Below are 24,113 nucleotides of genomic sequence, written 5' to 3'. Positions count from 1 at the left end.
TTGTGATTAAAAAAAAAAGAAAAAAAAAAGTTTGCTCTAATGCTTGAATTATTTGTTTTGCTGATGAGCATAAATCCTGCATGCAAATGAATTTCCTTGCTTGAACTTAACTTTTAGTTGTTTGGAGCTGATAGTGAAGGAAAACCAGTGAACAAGTGTCCAGCACACATGTGAATTTAAATAGCATCTCAGGATTGGGGGGTCTGGGTATCTCAGCGTGTATTGACTCTGACTACCACCCCTGGAGTCGCGAGTTCGAATCCAGGGCGTGCTGAGTGACTCCAGCCAGGTCTCCTAAGCAACCAAATTGGCCCGGTTGCTAGGGAGGGTAGAGTCACATGGGGTAACCTCCTCGTGGTCGCTATAATGTGGTTCTTACTCTCAGTGGGGCGTGTGGTGAGTTGTGCGTGGATGCCTCGGAGAATAGCGTGAAGCCTCCACACACACTACGTCTCCGTGGTAACACGCTCAACAAGCCACGTGATAAGATGCGCGGAGTGACGGTCTCAGACGCGGAGGCAACTGAGATTCGTCCTCTGCCACCCAGATTGAGGCGAGTCACTACACCACCACGAGGACTTAGAGCACATTGGGAATTGGGCATTCCAAATTGGGGAGAAACAAAAAAAACATCTCAGGATGAAGCACCCCATGAAGTTGACTGAGAGAATGAATGAACAGTGTAGAGCTGCAATCTAGAAATCAAATTTTTTTCACATTCGATTGGTCAATTCTCATTTCTTTTGTGTTATTTAACCGTTTTAATGACTTTACTATTATTCTAAAGTGTGGGAGAGAGTACTTATAAAGAATGAGTGGTTTTGAATCGATCCCTCTGTTAGAACACATTAAGACATTATGTGCCGTGTCGCAGCAGCTTCACGTCGGTGAATTGTGAGAGCTGATGTAATCACTCATAGATTCATTAGAGAACCTGTTTGAGAGCAGCTGCTTGTTGCTTTTGTCTCTCGTGAGTCAATGGACTTTCCATCTGTAAGACGTGAACCTGTTCGACAGCTGTCACTCACGTCAGGTGCGGCACTCACATCTTAAAATGTGTTCGGTAAACAATCTTTTAACCACAAAACGTTTACTGTAGCTAACAATCTATAAAAAATTAAGCAATTGATGTTTTGCTCTTTAAAAATGTTTTGCTTTTTAAAGGAATAGTTCATCCAAAAATAAAAACAGGCACAGTAGCTTCAACTTCCGTTTTTCATTTTTATTTTGCTTTTTTATTTTATTTCCCCAGAACTGACGATTTTGTGTAAGCAAACACACGGGATGAAAATGCTGTTTTATTCGCAAATTGTTTCTGCGAAATTTCGATTTTGTGCATACATTAAATTCATATCTAGGAAACATGACTATTACAACAGAATGCCAAAACACATGCTGATAGTGATGCACCAGTTTGAATATTTGTGATGGAGAATAAGATTTGAAAGCTGCAGTGAAGGGCAAAGATTTTCATCAAATAACTGTTAAATTAAATAAAGAAAAAAATCTGTTTTTGTTCCACCCAAAATATTGCACCTTGTGTACTGTGTGTGTGTGTGTTTTAGGCCCCGATTTACTAAAGGTTTGCGTGTATAAAAATGTTCAATCTTGATGACATGCTAAAAAATGGTCCGAGCTGATATACTAACGTAGTCTTTTAAAGATTGCGTCTTTTAGATGTGCAAAATATGAATATTCAATTTAGAGGTGTGCCTCCAAATGTGTGGTTGCTATGAGATTCTGGGTGGTTGTTAGCATGTTGCTATGTGGTTGCTAAGACATTCTGGGTGGTTGTTAGCATGTTGCTATGTGGTTGCCAAGACATTCTGGGTGGTTTTTAGCATGTTGCTATGTGGTTGTAAAGGCATTCTGGATGGTTGTTTGCATGTTGCTATGTGGTTGCTAAGACATTCAGGTGGTTGTTAGCATGTTACTATGTGGTTGCTAAGACATTCTGGGTGGTTGTTAGCATGTTGCTATGTGGTTGCCAAGACATTCTGAGTGGTTTTTAGCATGTTGCTATGTGGTTGCTAAGACATTCTGGGTGGTTGTTAGCATGTTGCTATGTGGTTGTAAAGGCATTCTTGATGGTTGTTAGCATGTTGCTGTGTGGTTGCTAAGACATTCTGGGTGGTTGTTAGCATGTTACTATGTGGTTGCTAAGACATTCTGGGTGGTTGTTAGCATGTTGCTATGTGGTTGCCAAGACATTCTGGGTGGTTTTTGGCATGTTGCTATGTGGTTGCTAAGACGATCTGAGTGGTTGTTAGCATGTTGCTATGTGGTTGCTAAGACATTCTGGGTGGTTGTTAGCATGTAGCTCTGTGATTGCTAAGACATTCTGGGTGGTTGTTAGCATGTTACTATGTGGTTGCTAAGACATTCTAGGTGGTTGTTAGCATGTTGCTATGTGGTTGCTAAGACATTCTGGGTGGTTGTTAGCATGTTACTCTGTGGTTGCTAAGACATTCTGGGTGGTTGTTAGCATGTTGCTATGTGGTTGCCAAGACATTCTGGGTGGTTTTTAGCATGTTGCTATGTGGTTGTAAAGGCATTCTGGATGGTTGTTTGCATGTTGCTATGTGGTTGCTAAGGCATTCTGGGTGGTTGTTAACATGTTACTATGTGGTTGCTAAGACATTCTGGGTGGTTGTTAGCATGTTGCTATGTGGTTGCCAAGACATTCTGGGTGGTTTTTAGCATGTTGCTATGTGGTTGCTAAGACGTTCTGAGTGGTTGTTAGCATGTTGCTATGTGGTTGCTAAGACATTCAGGTGGTTGTTAGCATGTTACTATGTGGTTGCTAAGACATTCTGGGTGGTTGTTAGCATTTTGCTATGTGGTTGCTAAGACATTCTGGGTGGTTGTTAGCATGTTGCTATGTGGTTGCTAAGACATTCTGGGTGGTTGTTAGCATGTTACTATGTGGTTGCTAAGACATTCTGGGTGGTTGTTAGCATGTTACTATGTAGTTGCTAAGACATTCTGGGTGGTTGTTAGCATGTTGCTATGTGGTTGCTAAGACATTCTGGGTGGTTGTTAACATGTTACTATGTGGTTGCTAAGACATGTTGGGTGGTTGTTAGCATATTGTTTTGTGGTTGCAAAGACATTCTGGGTGGTTGTTAGCATGTTACTATGTGGTTGCTAAGACATTCTGGGTGGTTGTTAGCATGTTGCTATGTGGTTGCTAAGACATTTTCAGTGGTTTTTAGTATGTTGCTATGTGGTTGCTAAGACATTCCTGGCGGTTGTTAGCATGTTGCTATGTGGTTGCTAAGACATTCTGGGTGGTTGTTAGCATGTTGCTATCTGGTTGCTAAGACATTTTCGGTGGTTTTTAGCATGTTGCTATGTGGTTGCTAAGACATACCTGGTGGTTGTTAGCATGTTGCTATGTGGTTGCTAAGACATTCTGGGTGGTTTTTTAGCATATTGCTAATGGTTGCTAAGATGTTCAGAGTGGTTGATGGCATGTTACTATGTGGTTGCTAAGACATTCTGGGTGGTTGTTAGCATGTTGTTATGTGGTTGCAAAGACATTCTGGGAGGTTGTTAGCATGTTGTTATGTGGTTGCAAAGACATTCTGGGAGGTTGTTAGCATGTTGCTATGTGGTTTCTAAGACATTCTGTGTGGTTGTTAGCATGTTGCTATGTGGTTGCTAAGATGTTCTTTGTGTTTTTTTAGCATATTGCTAATGATTGCTAAGACGTTCTGAGTGGTTGTTAAATATATTTTAAAGATATTTTGATAAAATATCAAGTTTTGGCAATTTTTGTGTATTTCCCCGAAATGAATATGCAGTTTAGAGGTGTGCCTCCAAATGCGCATAACAAAGAGTGGTGTAGATGCAAATGAATCAAATTGCACCCGCAAAGTGATTTTTTTAAGCCTGAAAGTCATGTCAGAATCAGAAAATATGAGAGCAAATTAATACGAATGCAAGGCAGGTATTAATGTTATCTGCACTGTGCATCATGCTGTCATTGTGACAAAAAGGAGACTTTGAGAACAGATCATATGTAGAACACCCTTTATTGACACACATTAATGTGAAATTAAATTAATACAGTGTTATTCGATTATTTTAAAACTGCAATTTTTTTGATTCAACTTCACATATGTGCAATCCTTATTGGATTGTTTCCATAATAGCCAGTTCAGCTGAGCATCACATATCAGAGCTGTCAGACCCCTGCTGTCGCCGCATTGTTCTTCACATCTATAATCATGCATTTATCACCGTGCAGCTCCAGAGTTGCATGAAACCTGCACTGACACCTGCACATGGGGGGCGGGTCTCTGTAACCTGTGCCCTTTGTTTGTCTGACTGCAGCGCTCCATCAGCAGAGTGACTCGCTCCCACACAGAGCTGCTCCTCTCATGTTACAGTCCTGCATTGGATTCATGCTCCACCGAGCTTTTGTCTGTCTGACCCACTAAATGCACCCGCCGCAGAGACTGAGAGAGTAAGACAGACAGAATGAGAGAGATAGACAGGACTTGGAAACGCTGTTCACTTGCATATAATGACCTACCAGTAAAACTGTTTGGAGCTCATGAAGAGTTTGTTTTGAACACATTTAATGCAATGGCTGTCTACTAGCCTGATTTTATTGGATGAGCCAATGTAGTTTGCGTAATCTGTATTTAATGTAGTCTGGATCATATTTTTATAACCTTGAGTAGTTTTGTTCAAGGATTAGAAGATGAGGGCATGCCACACACCTGTCCATGTAGACATCTGTCTAATTTGACTAGCCTCCATTAAGTGGCAAGTGGATGTTTGCCAAAATACAGTAGAGTATGACATGCGACTTTTAACATCAACAACAAAATATATGGAAAGTGTTTTCTCTTCTCTTTTAAGCTGACAAGTCTATTTGTTTTGCCATCGTCACTATGCATCATTATATGGTTAGTTGCATTTCATTATTAGCATTTAGAATAATTTTTCACAGCTGTCTGTGACCCTGTCAGAACAGACCTGCAACATATTTCTGCGTCGTGATTCACCAGTTGAGAACCACTGCTTTATAAGTCCATAATAACCTCTATAGACCCCAATGATGTTTATTATTAAAACAAAACAGTAAAAATAACACATTTTAGTTGTTTTAAGCATTTAGATTGTAAAGGTTTTTAGCATGTTGATATATGGTTGCTAAGGTATTGTCATTTGTTCGTAGCATGTTGCTATGCGGTTGCTAAGATGTTCTGAATAGTTTTAGAATGCTGCTATGTGGTTGCTAAGGTGTTCTCAGTGGTTGTTAGCATGTTGTTACGTTGTTGCTTAGACGTTCTGGGTGGTTGTTGACATGTTGCTATGTGGTTACTAAGACATTCTGGGTGGTTGTTAGCATGTTGCTATGTGGTTGCTAAGACGTTCTGGGTGGCTGTTAGCATGTTGCTATGTGGTTGCTAAGACATTCTGGGTGATTTTTAGCATGTTGCTTTGTGGTTGCTAAGACATTCTGGGTGGCTGTTAGCATGTTGCTATGTGGTTGCTAAGACATTCTGGGTGATTTTTAGCATGTTGCTTTGTGGTTGCTAAGACATTCTGGGTGGTTCTTAGCATGTTGCTATGTGGTTGTTAAGACATTCTGGGTGGTTGTTAGCATGTTGCTATGTGGTTGCTAAGATATTCTGGGTGATTTGTAGCATGTGGCTACAGTATGTGGTTGCTAAGGCATCCTTGTTTTAATAGCATGTTGCTATGTGGTTGCAAAGAAATACTTGGTGGTTGCTAGCATGTTACTATGTGGTTGCTAAGACATTCTGCGTGGTTGTTAGCATGTTGCTATGTGGTTGCTAAGACATTTTCGGTGATTTTTAGCATGTTGCTTTGTGGTTGCTAAGACATTCTGGGTGGTTCTTAGCATGTTGCTATGTGGTTGTTAAGACATTCTTGGTGGTTGTTAACATGTTGCTATGTGGTTGCTAAGACATTCTGGGTGATTTTTAGTGTGTTGCTACAGGATGTGGTTGCTAAGGCATTCCTGTTTTATTAGCATGTTGCTATGTGGTTGCAAAGACATTCTTGGTGGTTGTTAACATGTTGCTATGTGGTTGCTAAGACATTCTGGGTGATTTTTAGCATGTTGCTACAGGATGTGGTTGCTAAGGCATTCTTGTTTTATTAGCATGTTGCTATGTGGTTGTAAAGACATTCTGGGTGGTTGCTAGCATGTTACTATGTGGTTTCTAAGACATTCTGGGTGGTTGTTAGCATGTTGCTATGTGGTTGCTAAGGCGTTCTGGGTGTTTTTTTAGCATATTGCTAATGGTTGCTAAGACGTTCTGAGTGGTTGTTAGCATGTCGCTTTGTGGTTGCTAAGACATTCTGGGTGGTTGTTAATATGTTGCTATGTGGTTGCTAAGGTGTTCTTAGTGGTTGTTAGCATGTTGCTATGCGGTTACTTAGACGTTCTGTTTTTTTTGTTTTTTTGGATGTTGCTATATGGTTGCTAAGATGTTCAGTGTGTTTTTTAGCATGTTGCTATGTGTTTGCTTAGACGTACTGAATTGTAAAAATTTGAAAAAATGTTGCTATGTAGTTGCTAAGGTTTTCTGGAGGGTTTTTAGCATGTTTACGTGATATGTTTGCGTAGTTTGCCCATTTTATTGTCCATGTTTAGAAAAGTAATAGCGCAACTCCCTTCAACAATTTGCACAAGTAAAGGATGTAATTCATGTACGTGTTGCAGTTCAATACTTGGTGTGAGGGTTTTTTCAAATCCCTAACCCAAACAATGAGCAATAGTAATAGTGTTGCTTGCCTAAACAAGCATCCCAAATAGGGTTGCCACCCATCCCGTAAAATACGGGATCGTCACATAAAATACGGGATCGTCCTGTTTTTAAAGATGAAAAGTCGCGACCCAAATCGAATCAATACGGGGCGTGATTTGTCCTGTAAGTTAAGCTGGTCAGATGGTATCACGGCAAATTCTTTCAAGATCGTGCAGGTAAGGGACAGTCTAAAAAGTCCACATATTGTGCTAAAACGTCCTAATACTGTCCCGGGTGTGATAAGGGACTGTCTGAAAAGTCAGCGTGTCCTTCCATTCTACAGCTCTAGTGGCAACCCTAACCCCAAATAAAAACCAAAAAGACATCAAATGTATGTTCTTCCCCTCTGCTGTTTCTGTGGTAGGTGCCGTGGGAGCATATCTTTTTGTTTTTAGTAAAGTACAGGGCTATAGTGCACCACCTGGAATCCTTGTCGTTTAGACACCAATATAATTACGGGTCCAGGTATGATGCAGCACCTCAACAGTCGACCATAAACACCATGAAAGAGCGCAGATCCCTCGCTGTCCTGTGTCTTCACCATATACCACACACATGAATGGTTCCTCTCAGCCCACACTTGTGCGCTGGCTACTATTTAAAGCTTTTTTACTGGCTTTAGCCAGGTGAAATAACTGTTTCAATGTTATGGAAATGTGTCGCAATCTCTACCTTCGCCCATCCCTATTTATCTTTCTTCTTCAAAGCCACACTTATCTCCCCTCTGAAGTCCTCCTTTCAAGCCATATGTTTAGTCTTCTCCAACTTAAAAGTAATGTTTTGGGTGGGTTCACACTGATACGCAGACTGCACTGAATAAAGCTTTGGTTTAGGCCAACTGCTCAAAACATGTTCAAAAGATCTTCTACCCACGTGTAAGGCCAGATCACGGTCTTGCAGGGCCCCTTGGCTCATGCATAAAGTATGTTTCTGGCCTAAAGGGTCTGACACAAGTACGCATACGAGAAAAAACATTCAGATTAACGTGGGAAAGAAAAGCATTTATCGCTTCTCACTTTTTTGCGTTGCGCTTGGTTAGGACATGGTGTTATCCTATGTTAAACTACAATGGCCTAAAAACTTGAAATCGCATTTTGGAAGCCCTAACATTAGATAACTAAAAATAGTAGCCTACAAGAATCTTAAGGCCAGTTTGTGCAAGTGAGAAGAGCGGTGCTGCACAAATCTATCTTTGCTTGCATCTTTATACGCAGTAGCTTATCAGTTACGAGTGTCATCCATACAAATTGCTGAACCATTGCAGCTCTTCTCCTGTTCTTTCAATGCAGTCGTGCTCATGCCCGTTTCTTTTCTATGGAGTTGGCGGGGACGCTGGCAACCTCATTTATGGCAACGGTTTGCGCCAGGCTTAGTTTTTAATTCTATTTCATTTTCAATTTGTCATTGCAATTTATTTTCATTTCTTTAGTTTTCACTCTTTGACTGTTAGTTTTAGTCTATTTTCTTTTGATTTTTCTGCCCGATTTGGAATTCCCAATGCGCTCTAAGTCCTTGTGGTGGTGTAATGACTAAACTCAATCCGGGTGGCGGAGGACGAATCTCAGTTGCCTCGTGGCTTGTTGAGCACGTTACCACGGAGATGCAGCACGTGTGGAGGCTTCACGCTATTCTCCGCGGCATCCACGCGCAACTCACCAAGCACCCCACCGAGAGTGAGAACCACATTATAGTGACCATGAGGAGGTCACCCCATGTGACTCTACCCTTCCTAGCAACCGGGCCAATTTGGTTGCTTAGGAGACCTGGCTGGAGTCACTCAGCACGCCCTGGATTCGAACTCACGACTCCAGGGGTGGTAGTCAGCGTCTTTACTTGCTGAGAAACCAGGCCCCCCCAGTTTTATTCTATTTTCTGTTTAGTTTCATATTTTAGTTTTAGTATTTTATGGCTGCCCAAGCTAAAATGTAAAAAAAAAGAAAATTTAAATATGTTTAATTTCGTTATTTTCTCTGGGCTGTCTTGTATTACCGCTGTCTATTTTCATCTTTAATAAAGGCAGATTGTACATTTTTCAAATTAACATACCGTGGATCAAAAACTAAAACTTTAACTAAATTAGAATAAAAAATTACCTCGAATAAGTTTTGGAGTTATGAAAAACTATTTTAGTTTAGTCTTATTTTGTTTCAACCATATTAGTTTTTACTTTTATTTCAGTTAAAGGAATATTCCGGGTTCAAAAGAAGTTCGACAGCATTTGTGGCATAATATTGATTACCACAAATATTTATTTCGACTCGTTCCTCCTTTTCTTTAAAAAAAAAAAAAAAAGCACAAATTTAGGTTACAGTGAGACACTTATAATGGAAGTCAATGGGGTCAATTTTTGGAGGGTTTAAAGGCAGAAATGTGAAGCTTATAATTTTATAAAAGCACTTACATTAATTCTTCTGTTAAAACTCATGTTTTATTTGAGCTGTAAAGTCACTTTTACAAATCGTCACTTTTACAGTCGTTTTAGGGTTTTAGGGTTTGTTGACTACATAATCATGGCAACAAAGTTGTAAAATTAGCTATAACATTACACAGAAAAGGTTATTAAGTGATTCTGTTACACTAAAATCATATTTACAGGGGTCTGTGTAGCTCAGCGAGTATTGACGCTGACTATCACCCCTGGAATCGTGAGTTCGAATCCAGGGTGTGCTGAGTGACTCCAGCCAGGTCTCCTAAGCAACCAAATTGGCCCGGTTGCTAGGGAGGGTAGAGTCACATGGGGTAACCTCCTCATGGTCGTGATTAGTGGTTCTTGCTCTCACTGGGGCGTGTGGTAAGTTGTGCGTGGATCGCGGAGAGTAGCATGAGCCTCCACATGCTGTGAGTCACCGCGGTGTCATGCACAACGAGTCACGTGATAAGATGCACGGATTGACGGTCTCAGAAATGGAGGCAACTGAGATTTGTCCTCCACCACCCGGATTGAGGTGAGTAACCGCGCCACCACAAGGACCTACTAAGTAGTGGGAATTGGGCATTCCAAAATTGGGGAGAAAAGGGGATAAAAATTTAAAAACTGCAAAAAAGCTAAACTTTTGAAACAGCGAGTATTTTAACGTTAAAAAATTAGCCCCCATTCACTTCCATTGTAAGTGCCTCACTGTAACCTCGATATTTGCTTTTTTTAAGAAAAGGAGGGATGAGTCAATACATTTTTGTGTTAATCAGTATTATGCCACATATGTTGTCGATTGAGCTTAACTTGTATTGAACCTGGAATATTCCTTTAAGGAAACATTTTTCATTTAGTTTTCATTTGAGTTTTTGCATTAATGAAAATAACACTGGTTTGCGATGAAATCAGATTATGTCAGAGTTTGTTGGGAAATCATTCCAGACTGCTCAAATGTCCCAAGACACAACAAACGCAGATTGAAGTTTGACTGAACACACTGATCCAACAGAACCCAACAATTGTCGGATGCTGGCGTTTGGTGAAGCAGTGTGAATTAGCCTTTAAACATTCAAATGTGGATTTTTGCTGAAATATTTTACAATTTCGATTTATATTCAAATAATTAAGTTTATACTTGGATGCCTTGCTTCTTTTTAAGTGATCCGTTAAGACCCATGCAGATTAGAAATAAACCATATTATGCACCAAGGGCCCAGTTGTATGTGTGGAGGAACCAGGGGCCTTTATAAACAGTTTGCACTGTATTTACCAAGGTCTTCAGCTAATTTTGGTTTGGTATGACTTGAGGCTTTGGAGGCCCCTGGAAGTCTGTGGGCCCCAGACCACTTGCCCTACTGGCCCAGTCCATTATCGGCGTGTTGTAGTCTTTGCGCCTTTGAATGATGTTTCTGAATCAAGTTGCCTTTCCTCCTATTGTTAGCTTTTCCTTCACATTGCGATTCTTTTCTACTGTGTGGTTTCAGTGAGTGCTGATATTTCTGGAGCGCTGTGAGCTGCACTGCTAGTGTTGTGATTTTAGTTTCCTAGAGCGTCAGTAGAGTTTCTACAGGAGGTATAAAACAATGGCTGGTCTGTGGAGGAGTCGTGGCATGTGGAAAGCTCATTGTCACTGTATAATATGGTGCCAACAGAGCAAAACAAACAGGGTCACTCAAAGTGAGATATTTAGGGAGTTTTTCACAGGCTTTTCCCCTGGCATGAGGCCTGATCCTGTTCATGTCAGTGGTAGTGCAACCTTAATTCACTAATAAACAGTGTTTAACATGCTTATTCGAGAAGGATAGGTCAGACTGAAATACAATGATTTTATTTGCAAATACACAGCAAAATCCCCAGTGTTAAATGTACACTCCTGGTGTTTATATGATTCTCTCTCGCTAGTGTTAAAAACTAACACTGAAGCAGTGTTGAATCTACAGCAGATAATTAAATAAAGTAGATACACTCTCTGAGTGATGATTGATCATTAGTGATGACACCTGATGTTAACAAGCAGAGTCTACTGAAGGAAAGAGGAAGATTAGATATACATCTTGCTACGCTGATAAATGCTGTCGAGATGACTCGGGGGAAAATTACTTTTCACATGCATTATTTACACAAGTTTCTGCGGATGACATTGGACAATATCCATCGCACAATGAGACAGGGAGCTGTTGCTCCATCCAGTAAAAAAAAGATGTGGTTTAACAATGTATTTTAAGATATTTCGATCACAATGAGGGTGAATATTCACAAGCCTTAGACCAGCACTGGCTCAGCAAGGTCCCTGTTTCAGACTGTATTACACATGTAATTATTTAGATTTATTTTGCTAGATAAAGTATACAAGTTAAAAATAATATGACAATTGATGATACTCCAGATTCACAGCAAATGCTGGAGTGAACGATAATATATTTCTTAATGCAGTGACTCTTACTTTAATCATACAGTTTGTCTAATAGTGGTCTATATTAGTTTATTGTACTGTATTTATACATTATAATATATTTTTCACTTTAAGTAAAATTTACGTTAATAAAAATCGAGATTTGTCATGTGCGTGTGCAGGGATCTGCCGAACTGAAGAGAGCACTGATGATGGACAAATGCTTAAGAGAAGTGAACTTTTTATTCACCTTTGGTTTTTTGGGGGGGTTTTTTTGCAAAAAAGGACAGTTAACAATGACGCAGTAATTTGACATGATATATATAGATTCAATTGTGTGTTAACACTTTACAATAAGGTTCCATTCGTTAATATGCATTAATGTATTATTAAATATCATGATCAAGCAATTAACAATATTTGTATTTATTAATCTTTGTCAATATTAGTTAATAAAAATAGAAATGTTCTTTGTTAGTTCATAGTGCATTAACTAATGTTAACATATACAACTTTTTATTTTTAAAATCTATTTGTATGTTGAAATTAACATTAACTAAGATTAATATATGCTGTAAATGTGTTGTTCATTGTTAATTCATGTTAACTAATGTTGTGAACTAATGTTAACAAATAAACTTATTGTAAAGTGTTACCAATTGTGTTATTGTATCATTACTTCTATTTATGAATATTGTGGTGTGATATTACAGATTATATGAATAAAAACGAATTAATCCTCAACTGTGAGTTTTTTTTCAGTAGTGCTTTTGTGACGCTCCTGTTCTACCCGCTCAGTACGGGACTCGACCGGCATCTCCGGCATGGAGGTGGGTGCGCTAACAAGGAGGCTAAAGGCTACAGCCCCTAGCGTTTGTCGCTAGTGCACCTCATGAGGTCAGGAGAGTGAGGTTTATACACATTGCACAGCTATCTATCAGCTGGCCACCGTTACACTCACCCCCTAAACCTCACTCCCATCCGGGTCACGGCACCATTGTGACGCTCCTGTTCTACCTGCTCTGTACGGGACTTGAACCGGTGTCTCTGGCATGGGAGGCGGGTGCGCTAACAAGGAGGCTAAAGCCTCTAACGTCAGTCGCTAGTGCACCTCATGAGGTCAGGAGAGTGAGGTTTATACACATTGCACAGTTATCTATCAGCTGGCCACCGTTACACTCACCCCTAAACCTCACTCCCATCCGGGTCACGGCACCATTGTGACGCTCCTGTTCTACCCGCTCCGTACGGGAGTCGAACCGGCGTCTCTGGCATGGGAGGTGGGTGCGCTAACAAGGAGGCTAAAGGCTACAGCCTCTACATCAGTCGCTAGTGCACCTCTTGAGGTCAGGAGAGAGAGGTTTATACATACTGCACAGCTATCTATCAGCTGGCCACCGTTACACTCACCCCCCTAAACCTCACTCCCATCCGGGTCACGGCACCATTGTGATGCTCCTGTTCTACCCGCTCTGTACGGGACTCGAACCGGCATCTCCAGCATGGGAGGTGGGTGCGCTAACAAGGAGGCTAAAGGCTACAGCCCCTAGCGTTTGTCGCTAGTGCACCTCTTGAGGTCAGGAGAGAGAGGTTTATACACATTGCACAGCTATCTATCAGCTGGCCACCATTACACTCACCCCCCTAAACCTCACTCCCATCCAGGTCACGGCACCATTGTGACGCTCCTGTTCTACCCGCTCTGTACGGGACTCGAAACGGCATCTCTGGCATGGGAGGCAGGTGCGCTAACAAGGAGGCTAAAGCCTCTAACGTCAGTCGCTAGTGCACCTCATGAGGTCAGGAGAGTGAGGTTTATACACATTGCACAGCTATCTATCAGCTGGCCACCATTACACTCACCCCCTAAACCTCACTCCCATCCGGGTCACGGCACCATTGTGACGCTCCTGTTCTACCCGCTCCGTACGGGACTCGAACCGGCGTCTCTGGCATGGGAGGCAGGTGCGCTAACAAGGAGGCTAAAGGCTACAGCCTCTACATCAGTCGCTAGTGCACCTCTTGAGGTCAGGAGAGTGAGGTTTATACACATTGCACAGCTATCTATCAGCTGGCCACCGTTACACTCACCCGCCTAAACCTCACTCCCATCCGGGTCACGGCACCATTGTGATGCTCCTGTTCTACCCGCTCCATATGGGACTCGAACCGGCGTCTCCGGCATGGGAGGCGGGTGCGCTAACAAGGAGGCTAAAGGCTACAGCCTCTAAGGTCAGTCGCTAGTGCACCTCTTGAGGTCAGGAGAGTGAGGTTTATTCACATTGCACAGCTATCTATCAGCTGGCCACCGTTACACTCACCCCCCTAAACCTCACTCCCATCCGGGTCACGGCACCATTGTGACACTCCTGTTCTACCTGCTCTGTACAGGACTTGAAACGGCGTCTCCGTCATGGGAGGCGGGTGCGCTAACAAGGAGGCTAAAGGCTACAGCCTCTACATCAGTCGCTAGTGCACCTCTTGAGGTCAGGAGAGTGAGGTTTATACACATTGCACAGCTATCTATCAGCAGGCTACTGTTACACTCACCCCCCCTAAACCTCACTCCCATCCGGGTCACGGCACCATTGTGACACTCCTGTTCTACCCGCTCTGTACGGGACTCGAACTGGCGTCTCTGGCATGGGAGGCGGGTGCGCTAACAAGGAGGCTAAAGGCTACAGTCTCTAACGTCAGTCGCTAGTGCACCTCTTGAGGTCAGGAGAGTGAGATTTGACCGGAAGTATGTAGGCTACGTTCCGTGCATAGAGTCCATTGCCTCATTTAGGGCAGCTTGTCATAACTATGACGATTAATTGTCATTAAAATGTTCATACTTCTTAAAGGTGCTGTAAGTGATTTTAGCATCCTGAAGCTTTCACATGACTGAGCTGTTGAATTAGCCACGCTCCCTCATTTAAAAGCCCCGCCCTCCAATATAATTTTGAGACCAAAACTGAGCAAAAGAGCAGCATTGTTTGTTCCTGTGGCTGTCAAATTCAACAGTGGCACAATAGCGCTCCTCAACTGGCAAACATTATGAATCACAGCCTCAATCATCTGCTTCAAATACAACACTGTGAGAACGAGCAAAATTACTGACAGGTGAAAAGCATCAATGTCTTTGAATGTCAGTGAAAAAATCACTTACAGCACCTTTAAGGTGAATGCATTTATTTGCATTTATTCATATTTAACTTGGAATCATATAATAAAATATATAGATATTTGATTTCCTTTAAGGCTTTAAAAACTTGAAATGATTGCATAATATAAAATAATATATTTCTTTCATAAATTCTCTCATAATGCAATAATATGAGACAGAAGGACATGATGTTCATGGCATTTCTAAATTCACTTAAAATTCTCTTATTTGGACAGTGAAATGTGATGTGGAATTTGAAGTGCATGATAATTGCGTCACACATTTTAATCAGACGTTTATGGAATAATTTGACAGGCCTAAGACTTGTAAACAACGACTGTGCTGTGCTAAGTTTGTTTGTGGGCATTAGTGTTTGTAACATAAGTTACTTCATCATTCGAGGGCTGATTCTCTGGTACCAGCACCACTTCATTGGAAAAGGGGTAAACATGTCTTGTCACTCAAACAACTACAAGTTCATATTCATTGGCTCCTGCAGCCTGAAGGCTGAAGCTAATGTTGACCAGCGCTCCACAGATATGATACAGAGCCGCATCAGAGGCAGGATTTTCCAACCTGCCTGTTATTGTCCAGTCAGTGACGTTACATTGACAGGTGCTTCCTGTTTCATCAGTGACCTGTGACCTCCTGACATCCTGCTGTGTGTGTGTAAATTGGGATTGTGGATTTGAACTTGTGACCATCACAGGTCAGGAAATCAAACCCAAACAGTCTCACCCACCAAACCAAAAAAACAAACAAACCAAAAAACAAACAAACAAACAAACAAACAAACAAAAAACATGGTGCCTATGAGTCCTCGTGGAGTCACTCTCATGTTGTTCCAAAGCCATAAGCTGTTTTTTGTGAAACAAAAAATAAGTCGATTTTTTTTAGTCTTTACACAGTTTCACTGTTTTTATTTTTTCTCCATAAAATGACAATTCATATGGCTGTCAATCACCAAAAAGGACAATGAAGTACCATAAAAGTAGTCCATATGACTTGTACGCTACATCTCAAGTACTTAATTAAAGATTGACCGATACTGGATTTTGCCTAAACCAGTAACTAAGTTGGTGGAAAAGGCAGATAACTGATTAATCAGTCCATAGATTTTAAAATCGGTTTCTTGAATGTTTTAAAAAAGTTTTTCCTTACTGTGGTAGGCCCAGACAGAGTATCAAAAATTAATTAAATCTCAGATGCAGTTTATGATTCTACCAAATTCACAATAATACCCAGAAAAAAATAAGATCTGGTGCAAAACACGCAACTTTTAACCATGAACAAGCTTGAAATAAACCCGCGACTCTTAAGCTATCTTGACATTGCAGAGGTGGCACAGAAGCTGCAGTTGAAGTGGCATTGAGGTGTATTCACACAGACTATTTAAAGCTGCTCAGAGCAGGCTTAAATGCATTTACACAGCAATTACATCTAAATATGATGTATAATGTTATGAGATTCATGTTTTAAATATAGAAGTTTGAATATAAAAATATGAAATGAAGGAAATTATGAAATCGTACTTTTAAATATGAAACTAAATTAGGAAATATATGCTATGTCATGACAACAACAAAGTTTAAGGCTGCTCTGATGCTGCACCACAGCAGCATCAGAACTGCCTTTGATACTCTGGGCTGAGGTGGGTCAGAGTCAGAGCATGCAGAATTTAGTCTGGCTTTTATGCTGCATTGCGTCTTTACACCGAATTTTAAGCAGGCATAGAGCAGACTTAATTTGGCTGTGTCTTATTTTTATGCGTCTGTGCTCCAATCTCACATAAAAACATAAGGGAAACAAAACATGCACTCTTACAATCGTCTAAAAGGTTTTTATTATAAACACTAAAGTGACCATTATCATGTAGGCCAGGGGAGAACAGGGAAGAGAAATCGGCCTGGGATTTTACATAGAAACTGGCCCAAAAGTTGTTGAGTGGGTGGGGGGTGGTTTGGGGGTGTCCCTGTGCTTGTCTGCATATCGTTGCCCCCTTCGGCATTTCGCGGTGCCGTTTTGTGGCCCGTTCTGCATAACGCGGCGGCCCAGTTCTCCCGATGGCCAGTCCGCCCCTGATGTAGGCTAAAAAATATTATATGACCAGTTATTCATCAACAGTAAATCATCAGTAATTGCTTGCATATGTCCAACTTTTTCCTTCTTCACTTAGGACACCCCCAGTCGAAATCAACATGCACATTAACATTAAATTATTAAGAATTTACTACTTAACAAACCTCTTCAGAGCACTCAGTTTTATAAACTTGCTATAACAAATTGGACCTCCCTCAACCCTGGAAAAAAAGGAGGAACACAGAGGAATAAAACGGAAAAAAATAGCAGCATTTATTGGTGTTGATTTTTGCGATTACAATAGTACCAAAAAGCAACTATCGGTGCCGATTAATCGGTAAAACCGATATATCGGTCAACCTCTATACTTAAGCCAAATAATAGCTTTGTGTGAACCAGCGAAAGTAGCCATTCAATTAAAATATTCCAATTTAATTCTTGCTCATGTTCAAATTTAAATACGATGCCATTAGACGCATCAACTTCTTTTCCCGTCATTGACAGCAAACATAATTGATTCCAGCGTGTGTTGTAACTGAACATAAAGCGACAGTTTGAAGGAGAATGAGATTATACAGATTTGTGGAGGGTATAATTTTAAGTGAATTACAATGTAAGTTTCATTCAGATTTTTGCCGATAACGATAGTTCCAAAAAGCAACTATCGGTGTTGATTAATCGGTAAAACCGATATATCGGTCAACCTCTATACTTAAGCCAAATAATAGCTTTGTGTGAACAAGCCAAAGTAGCCATTCAATTAAAATATTCAAATGTCATTCTCGCTCATGTTCAAATTCAAACAGGATTCCATTATATCAATCACAACTTCTTTTTTTCTCATTGACCGCAAACATAATTGATTCCAGTGTGTGGCATAACTGAACATAAAGAGACTGTTTGAAGGAGAATTAGATTATAGAGATTCGCGGAGGGTAAAATTTTCATTCTGTTCCTTTCTAAATGTATCATATTACTTAAGAAGACTTGGAATTAATTTAATAAGTAATATGAAACTGCTTTTTGGTCCTTTTTGTAGCTTGACAGCTGTGGTCACAATGAATTATTGTTGTATGGAAAGAACTTCTCCTTTAAGTGCACAAAGAAACAGTGAGATGTCAGTATTAAGTCTAACTCTCTCGATGTTTGTTTTGTTGCAGGACTCCGAGTCTTTGGATAACTGCATTCAGAGCATCCTCTCCGCTCTTTACCCTCCGTTCAGCTCGACCGCGGCAACAGTGCTGTGGCAGCTCTTCGGTGTGGTGGAGAGACAGTACCGTGGTGACGGCCTGCGCTGTTTCCTCGACTTCCTGTTGCCTGCCAAGAGAATCCTGTACATAATCAAACACGAGGCCTGTGTAAGTGCACTCACTTACTGTAAACTGAATCATTGGACATTTTGTTTGACTAAACCATATCGAAATCAATAAAAACAGCCCTAAGAAACTTGGAAAACCATTAAATGAAGTTCCTAAACATAAGTTCGTGAGGAGCGAGCCCATCTAATCTTTCAATTAACAGCCAGAGTATATAAGCAGCTGTTTACCTCTCTTCTGTCTCAGCTTTTTCCAGCATCTTGTCGTTCCATCCCTGAAACATGTCCGACCTCCCGGAAATCCAGCTATCCCGGTCAGATGATGAACTCTCTTTTCTTCCATACACACCAACAATCTCCTCTCATACAAGATTGGATCTTCCTTTTCCAAGCATGGATAGCCTTTGCTCCAAAATCCAGCGCTCCTACAAACCACACTCCAGAAGACCACTCTCCCCTCCTCCTTCAAGGCAGCCAGCTTTAACCAGGTCTCGTTCCCCATCTTCCCGGACTTCATCTCCTCATTCTCTTGCCGTTACTCCATCATGTCCCCGTTTATAAATTATCTGTCAACAGCCTACGTCAAGCCCTCTCCAGTTCTGGAATACATTTCTCCCACAGATCTTCAAAAATTCACATTTACATTTACATTTATTCATTTGGCAGACGCTTTTATCCAAAGCGACTTACAAAAGAGGAAAACAAAAGCGAATCATCTTAAGGAGACAGTGGTATGAAAAGTGCAACAAATTAACACCTTTATTTTTTTATTAATGACTGGTTAAGTGCTCATGGAAAAGATGTGTTTTTAGTCATTTTTTGAAGGCAGAGAGTGAGTCAACTTCATGGATGGAGTTGAGAAGGTCATTCCACCATCGTAGTATGATGAAGCTGAAAGTCCGGGAAAGTGTTTTGGTACCTCTTTGTGTTGGTAGAACAAGGCGACATTCCTTAGCCGACTGCAGGCTTCTAGTGGGCGCGTAGCTCTGCAGAAATGATTTTAGGTATGCTGGAGCAGACCCAGTGACTGTTCTGTAAGCCAGCATCAGAGCCTTGAATTTGATACGTGCATCAACCGGCAGCCAGTGGAGAGAGACGTGGAGTGGTGTAACATGCACTGTCTTTGGTTCATTAAAGACCAGATGTGCTGCTGCATTTTGGATCATTTGCAGGGGTCTAATTGCACATGCAGGGAGGCCTGCAATGAGAGTTTTACAGTAGTCCAGTCTAGTTATGACAAGTGACTGGACAAGCAGTTGTGTGGCATGTTCAGAGAGGAAGGGTCTTATCTTCCTGATATTGTAGAGTGTAAATCTACATGATCTTGCGGTCTTTGAGATGTGGTCTGTGAAATTTAGTCTGTTGTCAATGGTTACCCCTAGATTTCTGACCCTTTTGGAAGGCGTTACAGTAGTTGCACCCAGCTGCACAGTGATGTTGTGTTCAACAGCAGGGTTGGCTGGAAAGACAAGGAGTTCAGTCTTGGCTGGGTTGAGTTGCAGGTGGTGTTCCTTCATCCAGGCTGAGATGTCTGCCAGGCAGGCTAAAATTCAATCAGTTACTGTGGTGTCATTGGGCTGGAAAGACAAGTAGAGTTACGTGTCATGAGCGTAGCAGTGGTAAGAGAAACCATGTGACTGAATGATGGGTCCCAGTGATGTTGTGTATATAGAGAAGAGAAGTGGCCCAAGCACTGATCCCTGAGGCACCTCAGTAAGTAGCTGATGTGGCTTGGATACCTCACATCTCCAGGCTACCTTGAAGGACCTACCTGAGAGATAGGAATTAAACCAGTCAAGCATAGTTCCTGTGATGCCCAGCGAGGAGAGGGTAGAGAGTAAGATCTGATGGTTGACTGTGTCAAAGGCTGCAGAAAGGTCCAGCAGAATCAGGACGGATGATCTCGATTCAGCTTTCACCTGTCTCAGCGACTTAGTGACAGACAGCAGGGCAGTCTCGGTGGAGTGTCCACTTTTAAAGCCTGACTGATTGTCATCCAGCAGCTTGTTCTGTGAGAGATAGGCAGAGATTTGATTGAAAACTGCCCTTTCAAGTGTTTTTGCCATGAATGGGATGAGAGGACTGGTCTGTAGTATTCTATTTGTGTGGGGTTAAGTGCGGGTTTCTTCAGCAGCGGAGTTACTCGAGCCTGCTTAAATGTAGTGGGAAAGGTGCCTGTAAGTAGAGATGTGTTAATTAGGTGTGTGAGTGCAGGTAGGATGGACGGAGAGATGGCCTGGAGAAGGTGAGAAGGAATGGGGTCAAGAGAACAGGTGGTGGGGTGGTTGGAGAGGAGGAGTTTAGAGACCTCAGTGTCAGTCAGAGGAGAGAACATAAAGACAGAAGAGTTGCATACAGGGGACAGGTGTTTGACAGAGTATGGTGCTGAGAATGTATTGCTGATGGATGTAACCTTATTAGTAAAAAATGAGGCGAAGACATCTGGTGTCAGTGATGTGTCAGGTGGTGGAGGGGGAGGGCAGAGAAGTGTGTTGAATGTTCTAAACAAGCTGCGAGTGTCTGTGGTGCTGTTGATCTTGTTCTGGTAATAGGAGTTTTTTGCAGATTTAAAGTTATCTGAAAATGTTGCAAGCAGAAACTGATATTTACCTAGATCTGCTGAATCTTTAGATTTCCACCATCTCCTCTCAGCTGCCCTGAGGTCAGTCTGATGTTCACGAAGGTCATCAGACAGCCAGGGGCTGGGTGGTGTAGTGCATGCTGGCCTAGAGGAGATAGGACAGATGTTGTCTAGACAGGTTGTTAAAGTAGAGCTTAATGTGTCTGTGGCAGTGTTTACATCAAGCGTGGAAAATACATTTAGTGTGGGAAGAGAGGTAGAGACAGCAGTGGAAAGGCGTGAGGGTGAAAGAGAACGGAGGTTATGGTGAAAGGAAACCAAAGGTGGAGACGGTTTTAATGTAGATGGGAGAGTCATGTTGAATTGAACAAAGTAGTGATCAGAGACATGTAGAAGAGTAACAAGAAAATTTGAGTTGGTACAGTTACGTGTAAAAATGAGGTCCAGCTGGTTGCCCGATCTGTGAGTTGCTGTGGTGTGTAGTCTTTCCAAGTCAAATGAGGCCAGAAGAGTATTCAGTTCAGTGGCCTGGGGCTTGTCTTGGTGTATTCAACTATACAAACTTCTCGTGAGCTCCCATAACAATTCAAACGTTACCCCTAAGAGCAAAACTCAGCTCTCATCCACCTCTATCTCCCTCCCGTCTCAGCACTCGGGACGCTTTCGTTCACAGTGTGCTAATCCAGACGCAGCCTCTCGCACTTCCTCGTCCACCACTTTTTCCTCCCGGCAAAATACAGCGGGCGCTCAAAATAGTTCCGCTGGTAATCCAGCCCTCATCAACCCCTCTATGTTATTCCCTGCAATTTCCAGGCAAGAACCAGCACTCTCAACACATTCTACTCTTCTTCCTTCTGTTTCTCCATTTAATTGTAATCCTTTAATATTTGAATTCTCCTTGCACTACCACGATATAGACCAAGCTATCACCCTCATTAAAAATGGCAGTTTCAGAGCTTGGCTTGCAATAGTAGATATAACGTCAGCTTTTAAAGCCCCTCCATCGTGGACAGCAAGCCAAATAAGTTTAACCTTAATAGCTTAAAGATTATATGGGCAAACGAACTCGTGATTTTTCGTGGATTTTTCATCAGCCAATAACAGTATCTTTAGAGCAGTGTAGCTGATGACTAATATAATGCTGATGTACACACAATACTATTTAATGCTGGCAAATAAGACATACACAAGTTACACTGATTTTACAGAAAATATTGTCAAAATTCACAAAAAAATAAAAGTTTATTATCTATTGACAAGGCTGATGCAGATAATCTCAAAATGGCCCAATATTACCATGGCTTATATATTGGTCTATCCTTACAACACACTCACTATTATTTTTAATTCGATTATTTGCACTACATTTTTATCTCGGATAATGGTGTTTCTTTTTAAACAACACACCCCAACTCTATGTAGCCTTTAAGCCAGGCTTTACTCTGTAAAAATCATTTTCTTAATGAGTGTTTTTGTCCTGTTTTCTTGTAAAAGTTTCAGAACATCCTTAAAACAAGATAGATTTACTTGCAAAAGACATGTCTTGTTTTGAATAGAATAGATTTTGAATTGTGTTTTTGAATTGAATTTTTCTTACCAACACATTTTTGAGAGGTTTTTCCTTAAAACAAGAAACAATATTTGCCAATAGTGTACACTAACTTAATTCAAGCTGCATTTCCTAAAAAGAGTTTTAAGGATGTTTTGATATTTTTACTGGAAAACAAGACAAACATACTAATAAAGTATGGTTTGTTTTTTTTGCTAACATTTTCTATGAAGCCTATATTTATAATGCATTGTACAGGCATTTTAAATGCATGGTAATGCGTTCGTAATGTCTCAAATAATATGTAATAACGTTTCATAAATAATTATAAACACAATGATAGTACATTATAACACTTAACTATTCATAACATAACATTATATCTTTAGAAGTTATAATGAATTATATCTGTTTTTATAATATATATTAGGTATGTTTTCAGTAAAGTGACAAAAGCAATGTCTTATAAACATCCAAAATATATTTTTAAGTGGTGATAAGACACTGCATATGTTTTAACATTGTAGCTTTTACAAGTGTTTTTCTTAATGTCTTAAAATTAACATTGTAAATGTGTGTTCCTTTGTATTCTGTGCATTTTTATTTAACTTCCATTATATAAGATTAATCTGGAATATATTGTGTTTTACAAGCTGATGTAATGGTTGTGTATGAGAAGACATTGCTTTTCTAACTTTTCAAAGGTGCACATACCGTATGTATGTGTGTGTGTGTGTGTGTGTGTGTGTGTGTGTATATATATATATATATATATATATATATATATATATATATATATATATATATATATATATTTTTTTTTTTTTTATATATGATCATTAGCTGGCTTTTGAAGTGTCAGCTAATGATCATCGGACAGTTCAGATTAATTATTTTTATATTGGAAGTGCCACCGCTAAAAGCAGAACAAGACATGCTTTTCATATGCCGTTCAATGCGACGCTGGATGCCCTGACACGAATCATATGCATTCCAAATCTAAAGTGAAAAGACAGCCTGCCAACTGATTAATATTAAATGAGGGTTTAATGTGCATTGCAATGAAAACTAGTTCTTTCAGTCAATCAACATCCCAATTAGACTTTGGGAAATGTTATAGTTACTCAAATTGGAGATATTTTAGTGAATTTCTGTCTTTATACTGTGGAGTTTAGAAAATGTTAATAAAGCATTTTTGTATATAGCTTTGTTCTATTGTGTTATTTTTTCCAAACAACGCATTAATGCATTATAACAGGAAATAAGTACATATAGAGTGAAATTTTACTACTTTTAAAATCTGAGATTAATCACGATTAACGATTAAAAATTATTAGATTAATGTGATTAAAAATGTTAATCTACTGACAGCCCTAATATAGACAGTGTGTGTATATATATATATATATATATATATACTGAAATATTGAAATTCAATACCACAGAAAAAATTTATAATATGAAAATATAAATATGAGTATTGAAAATACTTCTTTATTTAAAAAGTTGAATATTAATGTAAAAATAAACATATTAAATAAAAACAATGGCATGTTGCCTTAGTTTTTCATAAATAAGTAAACACTGCTTCATGTTTTTTTTTATTATTCAGGTAAACAGTTATAATAATAAAGAAGTTGTCTCAGCTAAAAACATAGTGGCCTAATAACAACAAATAAATAAAGAACAGTCATTGGCTTTATTTTAAATATTGTTGTTTGATTAATATTAGAAAAAAATGGACAGCAGAAGATCTATTAGGCTGCATTAGTGCGTTTACATGCACGGACTTTATATTTTGACCCACAACTGATTTTTTGCACCTGTTTGCATTCACGTAAG

General features: G+C 40.2%; 3 protein-coding genes across 5 annotated transcripts in view; 1 reads left to right on the top strand and 2 right to left on the bottom strand.

Moving 5' to 3' along the window:
- The window catches only part of zgc:158766 (uncharacterized protein LOC100009641 homolog), a 78,430-nt gene that overhangs the window by 771 nt on the left and 53,546 nt on the right, over positions 1 to 24,113 (top strand). The window contains exon 2 of one of the 2 annotated variants that reach the window (XM_051719121.1): positions 17,987 to 18,184. In XM_051719121.1, the coding sequence (XP_051575081.1) occupies positions 17,987 to 18,184 (198 nt within the window). Of the gene's footprint in view, positions 1 to 17,836; positions 18,185 to 24,113 lie in introns of those variants that run through there. The other variant, XM_051719119.1, reaches the window with a different exon arrangement.
- LOC127453218 (E3 ubiquitin-protein ligase znrf2-like) overlaps positions 9,749 to 24,113 on the bottom strand; it is a 425,349-nt gene continuing 410,984 nt past the window's right edge. The window contains exon 6 of the transcript XR_007899373.1: positions 9,749 to 9,765. The gene's annotated coding sequence lies outside the window, so the exon portion shown is untranslated. The remainder of the gene's footprint in view (positions 9,766 to 24,113) is intronic.
- On the bottom strand, positions 18,033 to 23,017 carry LOC127453187 (uncharacterized). 2 transcript variants are annotated; one of them, XM_051719418.1, is made up of 3 exons: positions 19,913 to 23,017; positions 18,373 to 19,718; positions 18,033 to 18,143 (listed from the first exon to the last, which is right to left on the bottom strand). In XM_051719418.1, the coding sequence occupies exon 1, from the start codon at positions 21,077 to 21,079 to the stop codon at positions 20,066 to 20,068; it is 1,014 nt and encodes a 337-aa protein (XP_051575378.1). In that variant the 5' UTR covers positions 21,080 to 23,017; the 3' UTR covers positions 18,033 to 18,143; positions 18,373 to 19,718; positions 19,913 to 20,065. The 2 variants fall into 2 exon arrangements, with proteins under 2 accessions (XP_051575378.1, XP_051575377.1); XM_051719417.1 differs by having other exon boundaries at positions 18,041 to 18,157.

Source organism: Myxocyprinus asiaticus, chromosome 15 (genome assembly GCF_019703515.2).
Source record: "Myxocyprinus asiaticus isolate MX2 ecotype Aquarium Trade chromosome 15, UBuf_Myxa_2, whole genome shotgun sequence".
In the NCBI taxonomy this organism is placed as follows: Eukaryota; Metazoa; Chordata; class Actinopteri; order Cypriniformes; family Catostomidae; genus Myxocyprinus; species Myxocyprinus asiaticus.
The sequence above is the reverse complement of the archived record's forward strand: the minus strand, read 5'-3'. Positions and strand labels throughout refer to the sequence as shown.

What these genes read in the sequence shown, in the direction of transcription:
- LOC127453187 (XM_051719418.1), bottom strand. Translation starts at nt 21,079, where the DNA reads ATGACTCTCCCATCTACATTAAAACCGTCTCCACCTTTGGTTTCCTTT.